Below are 9,575 nucleotides of genomic sequence, written 5' to 3' on the forward strand. Positions count from 1 at the left end.
CAGTTGCCGGGCAGATCGAGCTGGGGCAGTTTGGCGCGACGCGTGCTGCGGGGAAGGACGGGCGCTGTGAAGGGGCGTGGTCGGGGCGGGGCTGAGGGCGGGGCGAGGGGCGGGGGGGCGGGGCCGCGAAAGTGAAACCAAAAGGCGGCGCGGCGGGACCGTGGTAGGAGGCACCGGGTGGGCCTGGGGCTACTGGGGGGGCTGTACTGGGAGCACTGGTGTGTGCTCTAGGGTGCTGGGTGGGGTGCAGGGGAGCTGAGGGAGCTGTACTGGGAGCACTGGGGTTGACTGGTGAGCTCCCCAGGGTGCTGGGCAGGGTCTCAGGGATCCAGGCTGGGACTGGGGGGCTGGACTGGGAGCACTGGTGTGTGCTGTGGGGTGCAGGGGAGCTGAGGGAGCTGTACTGGGAGCACTGGTGTTGACTGGTGAGCACCCCAGGGTGGTGGGCAGGGTGCTGGGGATCCGGGCTGGGGCTGGGGGGCTGGACTGGGAGCACTGGTGTGTGCTCTAGGGTGCTGAGTGGGGTGCAGGGGAGCTGAGGGAGCTGTACTGGGAGCACTGGTGTTGACTGGTGAGCTCCCCAGGGTGGTGGGCAGGGTCTCAGGGATCCAGGCTGGGACTGGGAGGATAGACTGGGAGCACTGGTATTGACAGGTGAGCACCCCAGGGTGGTGGGCAGGGTCTTGGGGATCCAGGCTGGGGCTGGGGGGCTGGACTGGGAGCACTGGTGTGTGCTGTGGGGTGCAGGGGAGCTGAGGGAGCTGTACTGGGAGCACTGGTGTTGACTGGTGAGCACCCCAGGGTGGTGGGCAGGGTGCTGGGGATCCGGGCTGGGGCTGGGGGGCTGGACTGGGAGCACTGGTGTGTGCTCTAGGGTGCTGAGTGGGGTGCAGGGGAGCTGAGGGAGCTGTACTGGGAGCACTGGTGTTGACTGGTGAGCTCCCCAGGGTGCTGGGCAGGGTCTCAGGGATCCAGGCTGGGGCTGGGGGGCTGGACTGGGAGCACTGGTATTGACAGGTGAGCACCCCAGGGTGGTGGGCAGGGTCTTGGGGATCCAGGCTGGGGCTGGGGGGCTGGACTGGGAGCACTGGTGTGTGCTGTGGGGTGCAGGGGAGCTGAGGGAGCTGTACTGGGAGCACTGGTGTTGACTGGTGAGCACCCCAGGGTGGTGGGCAGGGTGCTGGGGATCCGGGCTGGGGCTGGGGGGCTGGACTGGGAGCACTGGTGTGTGCTCTAGGGTGCTGAGTGGGGTGCAGGGGAGCTGAGGGAGCTGTACTGGGAGCACTGGTGTTGACTGGTGAGCTCCCCAGGGTGGTGGGCAGGGTCTCAGGGATCCAGGCTGGGACTGGGAGGATAGACTGGGAGCACTGGTGTTGACTGGTGAGCACCCCAGGGTGGTGGGCAGGGTCTTGGGGATCCAGGCTGGGGCTGGGGGGCTGGACTGGGAGCACTGGTGTGTGCTGTAGGGTGCAGGGGAGCTGAGGGAGCTGTACTGGGAGCACTGGTGTTGACTGGTGAGCACCCCAGGGTGGTGGGCAGGGTGCTGGGGATCCGGGCTGGGGCTGGGGGGCTGGACTGGGAGCACTGGTGTTGACTGGTGAGCACCTCAGGGTGGTGGGCAGGGTCTTGGGGATCCGGGCTGGGGCTGGGGGGCCTGAACTGGGAGCACTGGTGTTGACTTGTGAGTTCCCTAGGTTGCCGAGCACAGTTGAGGGGAGCTGCACTGGGAGCACTGGTCTTTACTGGTGAGCACCCCCGGCCATGGCGCTGCTCCCCGCCGTCCGCCTGTTCTGCCTCCTGCTCCTGGTTGACCTGGCGGTGCTGTCGATGCTGGCCCGGCTGGCCCCGGCGCTGGCGCAGTTGGGCCCGGTGGCCGCCTGGCTGGAAGCCGGACTGCGTCTGCCGGCATTTATGGCGGCCGAGCGGCTGCTGGCGCCGGGGGGTCCCCGGGGAGCCGCCGTCGTGCTCAGCCTCAGCCCCGCCGCCTTCCTCACCCTCCGGAGCCTCCTGGTGCCGTACGGTGCCGCACCGGTGGTGCTGGCCACGGCCGCACCGACTTGGTTGGCCTTGACCCACGGCGTGGCTGCCGCGGCGCTGCTGGCTTGGGCCGCGCCGGCGCCCGGCGAGGCCGTGGGTACCGAGTCGCCGGTGGCCATGAGGCGGCTGCTGGCGCTGGTGTGGCCCGAGTGGCCGGTCCTCGCTGGTGCCTTCCTCTTCCTGGCGCTGGCCGTGCTGGGTGAGTGACGGCGGACATGGTGGGGGGGGGGTGGTCCCGGCGTTGCTGCCGTCCTCCCACCCTGACCCCCCCCCACTGGTGCCCATCCAGGTGAGACCGCGGGGCCGTATTGCACCGGCAAAGCTCTGGACGCCATCCGGCACGGAGACGGACCCACCGCCTTCACCGTCGGCCTGGTCCTCGCCGCTGATTTGGGCAGGTGGGGGTCCCCGTGTCCCCCTTGCCCGTCCGTCCCCCACAGCCGGGCTGACGGGGGGTCCCTGTGTCCGTCCGTGCCCCCAGGTCGCTGTTCGCCGGCTGCCGCGGGGGTCTCTTCATGTTGGCGCAAGCCCGGCTCAAACTGAGCACCCGCTACCGGCTCTTCTCCCGCCTGGTGCGCCAGGACCTGGCCTTCTTCCAGGGGAGACCGGCAGGTAGGGGGGTCCCCAGCCCCCTCCCCCCCAGCACCCCCAACCCCACCACTGACCCCTCACCGTCCCCGCAGCCGAGCTGTCCGCCCGGTTGGCCAACGACGTGCCCTTGCTGTGCGAGGCGGTGAAGAGCGTCAACGTGGCGTTGCGGAGCTTGGTGTCGGTGTTGGGGTTGGGTGGCTTCATGGTGGGGCTTTCGCCCCGCCTGGCGCTGCTGGCGCTGCTGGAGGTGCCCCTCACCATCACCGCGCGCAAAGTCTACGACGCCCGGTACCAGGTGGGGGTGGGGATGGGACGGGAGGGGATGGTGGGGATGGGACAGGATGGTGGGGAGGGGATGGGATAGTGGGAATGGGATGGGGACAGGAGGGGATGGGGACAGGAGGGGATGGGGACGGGAGGGGATGCGAATGGGATGGGATGGTGGGGACAGGATGGTGGGATGGGGACGAGGGGGACGAGATGGTGGCAATGGGAATGGTGGGACAGGATGGATGGGAATGGTGGGACAGGATGGGGCGGTGGGGATGGGAGCAGTGAGGACGGCGGGGACTGTGGATGGGATGGTGGGGATGGGGTGGGGTCGGCAGGGTTGGGGACAGTGGAGTGGGGGACCCTGGGGTGGGGACAGAGCTTTGGGGCTGGGGGGGGACAGGATGGCGGGGACAGGCTGGCAGGGCCAGGCCGGTGGGGATGTCTCGTTGCCGCCCTGTGGGCGCTGAATCCGGCTGCCCCCGCCCAGGCGCTGCAGCGAGCCATGCTGGACGCCACAGCCAACACGGCGGCGGTGGTGCAGGAGGCCATCTCCTCCATCGAGACAGTGCGGACCTTCGCCGGGGAGGAGGAGGAGGAGCGCCGCCACAGCCGGGCACTGGCCAAGAGGCTGGGGCTGAAGGATCAGATGGACGTGGAGTGGGCGCTCTTCACCCTCGTTCAGCGGGTGAGGCGGGTGCAGGAGGGACCCCGGCGCCTGGGCACCCCTGTCCCCCCACCCCTGCCCCACCCGCTGACCCCCGTCCCTGCAGGCGCTGCAGCTGGCCATGCAGGTGCTGGTGCTCTGCCACGGGCACCGGCAGCTCCGCGAGGGGACCATCACCACTGGCAGCCTCGTCACCTTCCTGCTCTACCAGGCTAAAGTTGGCCGCCACGTGCAGGTGAGACCAGTGACGCCTGTGTCCCCGTGCCCCGTGTCCGTCTGTCCCTGTCCCCGGTGCCAGCGGCTCTGTCCTGCGCAGGCGCTCGTGTTCGGCCACGGCGACTTGCTGAGCAAAGCGGCAGCCGGACGCAAGATCTTGGAGTACCTGGACCGGGAACCCACCGGGGACAGCGGGGGCACCCGGGCACCCGCCACGCTGCGGGGCCACGTCGCCTTCCAGCGCGTCTCCTTCGCCTACCCCACCCGCCCCGAGCACCTCGTCCTGCAGGTAGAGCCGGGGGTCTCAGGGGTCCCCAAGGAGGGGATGGGGGTGTCCCTGAGCACCCAGCACTGCACCCCCACCCCCCCAACCCCCAGGACGTCTCCTTCGAGCTGCGCCCTGGCGAGGTGACGGCGCTGGCGGGACTCAACGGCAGCGGGAAAAGCACCTGCGCGGGGCTGCTGGAGCGCTTCTACGAGCCCGGGGCCGGGGAGGTGCTGCTGGACGGGGTGCCGCTGCGGGACTACGAGCACCGCTACCTGCACCGCCAGGTGAGGGCAGCGGCGGGCGGGCGGGCAGCACAACTGCGCCGAGCGGTGCCTGGGCTCAGCCTGCGCCTGGGGGCAGGTGGCGTTGGTGGGGCAGGAGCCCGTGCTTTTCTCCGGCACCATCCGAGACAACATCACCTTCGGGCTGGAGGGCTGCGGGGAGGAGGAGGTGAGGGCGGCTGCCAGCGCTGCCGGCGCCCTGGGCTTCATCTCGGCACTGGAGCGGGGCTTCGACACCGGTGAGTGCCGGGGGCTGGGGGGACGGACCCAGGCATCCGGGTCCCGCTCACCCCCGGCCTTTCGTCCCGCAGATGTGGGGGAGAAAGGGGGGCAGCTCTCGGCAGGCGAGAAGCAGCGCATCGCCATCGCCCGGGCCCTGGTGCGGCAACCCACCGTCCTCATCCTCGACGAAGCCACCAGCGCCTTGGACGGGGAGGGCGAGGTGGCGGTGAGCAGGGGGAGGTGCTGGGGTGGTGGGGTCCCGGCCCCACAGCGGGTGCTGATGGGTGCCGGCTTCTCCCGCAGCTGCAGCAGTGGGTGCGGAGCAGGGGGGCCCGGACGGTGCTGCTCATCACCCACTGCCCGCGGATGCTGGGGGCGGCCGACCGCGTCGTGGTGCTGGAACGCGGCGCTGTGGTCGAGATGGGGACGCCCGCCGAGCTGCGGAGCCGCCGGGGGCCCTACAGGCACCTGCTGCAGCGCTCCCCCAGCGCGGGGCGGCCAGAGACCCCGGGGATGGGCTGCGGGGAGCAGCCGCCGGTTCCTGCCTCTGCAGCTGGGCAGGAGGAGGGGGCTGCTCCCGTCGGGACAGAGATTTGTACAAAATAAAGCAGAATTGCTTCGGGGAGGAGCCGACTGGGTCACGGGGGCCGGGGGGAAGAGCCCGGCGTGGCTGTGGGGTCTTGGGCGCCGAAGCCAGACGCTCGCCCTCCGGTTGTCACTGCCACCACGGGAAGGGCGTGGCGCTCGCCTCGAGGCGATGCACTTGATCTGCTGGCCTCGCACTCGTGGTATCACAGCCACCGATATCGCAACCCCTACGTTGTGTCTCTCCCCCCCGACGTCACACGGGCCCACCGAGCCGTGAAGAGCTCACGAGGACGTTCCCAGTCCAGGTCGACCTGAACCACCCCAGTTCGTGCTGCCTGGTCTGCTTGCTCCTTGCGTTGGTGCCCTCCAGGGGCTCTTGGACAGCGACACCGGGGACCTTTACAGCCAGGGGCTCTACCCAGCAGCAAGGTCCTGCTGCCACAACCCAGCAGCCCAGAGGGCTTTGCCTCTGCCACCATCGCTGTAGCCACCCCCGCAGGGCACCGGCCACCCTCAGCCAGTCAGCACGGAGACAGCACTGGCCACGTCTCTCAGGCAGCGATCGCGAGGGCCAGCGGGGTGGCTTGGACGGCTGCAGCTTTCCTCGAAGGCAGAAAGAGGGAGAGAGGCTTTTTACCGAAGCCTGTAGTGACAGGACAAGGGCCGTGGTTGGGAGCTGAAAGAGGGGAGATGGAGACTGGCCAGAAGAAGTGTTTTGTGATGGGGGGGGGGGGGCTGGAACAACCCTCGACCCGAGGCTGCGAGAGCAGCCCAGGCACCGGGAGCGGAGGCACAGCCCGCCGGAGGGTGGGGACCAGCATTTATTGTGCGCGCCAGGAAACGTACACAGGGAGAAGAAATCAGTTACAATCTCAAAATCGAAAAAAAAACAAAATAAAGGTAATAATTGTGGTGCTCGATTTTAAAAAACATTGGAGAATAGGAAGTTCACGCAGCCAGAAGAGCCACCCCCGTAGCCAGCAAGCGCAGCGGGACAAGCGCTCTCTGCAGGCAGCTCCCAGCCTCCTCCAGCCGGCCCCTCGCCAAGCGGTTAGGCGGTGATCCCTGCAGGGACGGGAGGAAGAGACAGTGTCACCCAGGGCCACCTCCCTCTCCCCAACTCTCTGCTCTGGGGGTCTTGGTGCCCCCCTCCCGCAGCCCGGTGCTGCTCCGGCTGCGGGTCCCACGGGGGAGCACCGAGAGCTGGGACCACCCCGTCCGTCCCCCCGCTCCCACGCCGTACCTGTGCTCGAGCTGCCAGACCCCCCGTCCGTGCCTGCGAGAGAGAAACAGCCGTGAGCTGCCAGCCCCGGGCTCGCTACGGGCACGGTGCACGTGCCAGGAGCCGGCCCGGAGCCACGGCCGCGCTGCAGCCCCTGGCAGAGGAGGACGGTGCCGCGAGCACCGCAGGCCAGACATGACCTCTTCCATACGTCCCCGCCACGGGGCTTTAAATGGGGCAGCACAGGGAGGACGGGGGATCAGAACGTGCCGGCAGCGGCCAGAAACCGGAGCCACGAGACCGCCCCGGCACTGGGCAGCGGCTGGAGCCGGACCTGCCCCCGGTACTCACTTGAGGCCATGCCGTAGCCCTTCTTCTCCTTCCCTGCAGAGGGAAAGAGGCATCAGCATCCACCGCGCTTCGCCGCCAGCCTCGGGGGCTCCCCAGAGCGCAGCGGCTCGTGCCCGCAGCCCCTCCTGGCCCCCCAGGCCCTGCCTTCCTCCCGCTCCCCGCTGCCTCGCCGGCCCCGCTGCTTTACCCCATTTGTACATCCAGAAGGCGAATCCGGCGACGACGGCGCTGACAGCCAGGACGGCAACAGCCACCTCCACCACGATGGTGGACAGGTTGGACTCCGGCTCTGGGGGAGAGCAGGACCGTGAGGAGGGGAAGGGGAACCACCCCAGCCACCGCTCCACGTGCCCAGGGCCACCGGGCTCACCCCACGCGAAGAGCCCGGGCTCGGGCAGGCTGGCGTGCTCCACGTGGCACCGGTACTTGTCCTTCTCCTCCGGGCGGGCCTCGATGGAGGCCCAGGCGTAGTAGGTGCCGTCGCTGTTGGGCGCGACGCTGCCCCGCTCGGTCTCCTGGTCCCTGACCTCGCCGGCCTTCAGCCAGTTGAGGGTGATGGGCCGCGGGTAGAAGCCGTAAGCGCGGCAGTACAAGGTCAGGATCCCGCCGGCCTCCTTCCCCGACACTCGGACCGTGGGGGGCTCTGGGGAGGGGGTGGCGGTGAGGGCCGGCACACGCACCCGCTCCGGCCGCTCCCCGGGGTCCCCGTCTCGCCCTCACCTTTCCTCTGCAGCACGGCCTGCCCGGAGCTCACGTGTCTCCTCAGCCACTCGATGCAGGTGTTCTCCAGGTAGTGCTTCCACCCCTCAGCGACAGTCCCGTCCTGCTCCCACTTCCTCTTGGTGATTTGTGCCGCCGCGTCCGCCGCCGTGAACGTCATCGTGTCCATGTCGAGGGCGATGAAGTCCCTCCCGTCGAAGGCACCCTGATAGAACCCCCTGGTGCTACCGTCCTCCAGGAGGTCACAGCCGTACATCTGCTGCAGCGTTTGAGCCCCTGAAACACGACCAGGGAGATGGGGCTGAGGGGCTGCTGCAGCCCTGGGCCTTCAGTGGGGCACGGACCCCCCGCAGCACCCCCCACCCCAGCCCTGGGTGAGGCCCGGGGGCAGCGGGCACCGGCACGAGAGCTGCCCCCCGTCCAGCACTCGGGGTGTCACCTCAAGCCGCGATGCAGATCCCCTGCACCCGGGGCGTGGCTGGGCTGGCACCCAGCCCCACCGCACCCTGGCACAGCCGGGGGCTGGGAGGGGTCCCAAATGCTGCGGGAGGGGACGACACGGGACGGGGTGGGGGAAGCCCCTCTGGCTCTGGGATGGGGGGCCTGAGCACCCTGGAGAGGGCACGGGGCTGGGAGCCCCTCTGCTTCTGGGGGTCTCCACTGCCGTGGGGATGGCGAGGGGCTGGGACAGGGCAGCCAGCAGCTGCAGGGACAGCGAGAGGCTGGGACGGGGCGGCCAGGAGCCTCCCAGTCCTGGATGGGGGTCCTGGGCACTGTGGCGGTGGGGATGTGCTGGGCTGGGGTGGCCAGAAGCCCCCCCGCCTCTGGGACAGGGGATCCCAAGCACTGGGGGGCTGGGACAGGGCAGCCGGGACCCCCTCGGCCTGGGGGACAGGGGGGCTGGGAGCCCTCTGACAACGACACCAGGCAGGGAAGGGCCGGCACAAGCCGGGGCAGTAGCGGGGGGCAGGGCAGGACCCTGGGGGGGTTGGGAACCCTCCTGTCCCACGGAGCCCGTCCCAGCCCCACGGAGCCCCAGCCCCCCCGCACTCACTCCCGCTCTGGTTGTAGCGGCGCTGCACTATGTCCAGGCTCACACGGTCAATCTGCTGGTTGCGCTTTGCTCTCTGGGTGTTCCTGTCCCAGTACTGGGGGTCCACGTTGGCCGCCATCCAGTCCGCCCGGGGCTCCATCCTCCCCGTCTCGCTGTCATAGCGCGAGATGGGGATCCCATCCACGTACCCCGTTTCCACGAACTGGGGAACCCCCGGGCTGGGCTCCGACACCGCAAATTGAAAGTAACGCAGAGTGTGCAGCCCTGCGGGGACACGGGGTGCGGTGAGAGGTGGGGGGCAGCGGGGCTTGGGGGGGGACAGGGGTGAGGGTGCCCGGGTGCAGGGTGGGGGTCCCAGGGGACCACATCAGGGTGGGGGGCAGCTTCAGGGGGGATGTGACTGGTGGGGGGTGCTGGGAAGCGAGGTGTGTCTGGGAGAGGGGTCCTGGTTCCCGGGAAAGGGAGCCCGGGGGCACCTGGTGTAAAGGAAAGGGGGGGTGCGGGGGCTGGGAGACCCGGGATGCCTGCAAAGCGGGGTGCGGGGGGGTCCGGGTGTCAAGGAAAGAGGGGTGTGTGGAGGGGGGGGGGCCAGATGCCCAGTAAAGGGGGTCCGGGGGGGCTCGGTACCAAGGAAATCAGACTCGGGGCAGGTCCGGGGGACCGGGAAGGGGGTCCAGGGTGGGGGGGGAGTCCCAGTGCCCGGGAAAGGGGGGTCCACCAGGGTCTTGGGAAGGGGGACCGGGGCGGGGGGCTTGAGCAGGGGTGCTGGTACCCGCGGAGAGGGACCGGGGTGGTCAGAAAGGGAGGGCCGGGGGGGTCCCTGTGCCCAGGGAAGGGGACTCCAGGGGGGACCCGGTGCGCAGGGATGGAGGGGGTTAAGGGGGGGGTGTCCCGGTGCCCAGGCAATGGGACACCGGTGCCCGGGAAAGGGGGTCCAGGGGGGTCCCGGTGCCCAGGGGGGCTCCCGGGTCCCCGCCCGCGCTCACCGCTCGCCGCCCCGCCGAGGGCCCCCAGCAGCAGCCCCAGGCCCAGCGCCCGGCCCGGCCCCATCCCGCTGCTCCGCCCCGGCCCCGCACTCGCACCCGCCC

At 69.9% G+C, this 9,575-nt stretch overlaps 3 protein-coding genes across 8 annotated transcripts in view; 1 reads left to right on the forward strand and 2 right to left on the reverse strand.

Annotated features, from left to right (window-relative positions):
- The first annotated feature begins 125 nt into the window (after positions 1-125).
- On the forward strand, positions 126-5,382 carry TAP2 (transporter 2, ATP binding cassette subfamily B member). 5 transcript variants are annotated; one of them, XM_075134596.1, is made up of 12 exons: positions 126-177; positions 1,695-2,236; positions 2,327-2,435; positions 2,519-2,649; positions 2,721-2,923; positions 3,389-3,586; positions 3,672-3,800; positions 3,882-4,070; positions 4,160-4,333; positions 4,410-4,569; positions 4,642-4,778; positions 4,856-5,382. In XM_075134596.1, exons 2-12 carry the CDS (start codon positions 1,762-1,764, stop codon positions 5,156-5,158), a joined length of 2,208 nt encoding a protein of 735 aa, XP_074990697.1. In that variant the 5' UTR covers positions 126-177; positions 1,695-1,761; the 3' UTR covers positions 5,159-5,382. The 5 variants fall into 5 exon arrangements, with proteins under 5 accessions (XP_074990697.1, XP_074990696.1, XP_074990698.1 ...); XM_075134595.1 differs by lacking the exon at positions 126-177 and adding an exon at positions 400-654; XM_075134597.1 differs by lacking the exon at positions 126-177 and adding an exon at positions 994-1,017.
- Positions 5,383-5,943: 561 nt separating this feature from the next.
- Positions 5,944-9,575, reverse strand: part of LOC142074137 (class I histocompatibility antigen, F10 alpha chain-like) — a 62,825-nt gene continuing 59,193 nt past the window's right edge. For both annotated transcript variants that reach the window (XM_075134604.1, XM_075134606.1), the window contains exon 8: positions 5,944-6,205. In XM_075134604.1, coding sequence (XP_074990705.1) covers positions 6,192-6,205 — 14 coding nt within the window. In that variant the 3' untranslated portion in view covers positions 5,944-6,191. The remainder of the gene's footprint in view (positions 6,206-9,575) is intronic.
- On the reverse strand, positions 5,944-9,575 carry LOC142074138 (class I histocompatibility antigen, F10 alpha chain-like). Its single transcript, XM_075134608.1, has 8 exons — positions 9,474-9,575; positions 8,488-8,751; positions 7,434-7,709; positions 7,084-7,356; positions 6,901-7,002; positions 6,714-6,746; positions 6,384-6,416; positions 5,944-6,205 (listed from the first exon to the last, which is right to left on the reverse strand). Exons 1-8 carry the CDS (start codon positions 9,535-9,537, stop codon positions 6,192-6,194), a joined length of 1,059 nt encoding a protein of 352 aa, XP_074990709.1. The 5' UTR covers positions 9,538-9,575; the 3' UTR covers positions 5,944-6,191.

This window comes from Calonectris borealis, chromosome 33, assembly GCF_964195595.1.
Source record: "Calonectris borealis chromosome 33, bCalBor7.hap1.2, whole genome shotgun sequence".
In the NCBI taxonomy this organism is placed as follows: domain Eukaryota; kingdom Metazoa; phylum Chordata; class Aves; order Procellariiformes; family Procellariidae; genus Calonectris; species Calonectris borealis.

Coding starts and splice junctions, on each gene's coding strand:
- LOC142074138 (XM_075134608.1), bottom strand. CDS start 9,537: ATGGGGCCGGGCCGGGCGCTGGGCCTGGGGCTGCTGCTGGGGGCCCTC. Junction 8,752..9,473: donor CCTCGGCGGGGCGGCGAGCG/GTGAGCGCGGGC, acceptor GTGTCCCCGCAG/GGCTGCACACTCTGCGTTAC. Junction 7,357..7,433: donor GGCCGTGCTGCAGAGGAAAG/GTGAGGGCGAGA, acceptor CCCCCTCCCCAG/AGCCCCCCACGGTCCGAGTG.
- TAP2 (XM_075134596.1), top strand. CDS start 1,762: ATGGCGCTGCTCCCCGCCGTCCGCCTGTTCTGCCTCCTGCTCCTGGTT. Junction 2,436..2,518: donor CTCGCCGCTGATTTGGGCAG/GTGGGGGTCCCC, acceptor CCGTGCCCCCAG/GTCGCTGTTCGCCGGCTGCC. Junction 2,650..2,720: donor CTTCCAGGGGAGACCGGCAG/GTAGGGGGGTCC, acceptor CCGTCCCCGCAG/CCGAGCTGTCCGCCCGGTTG.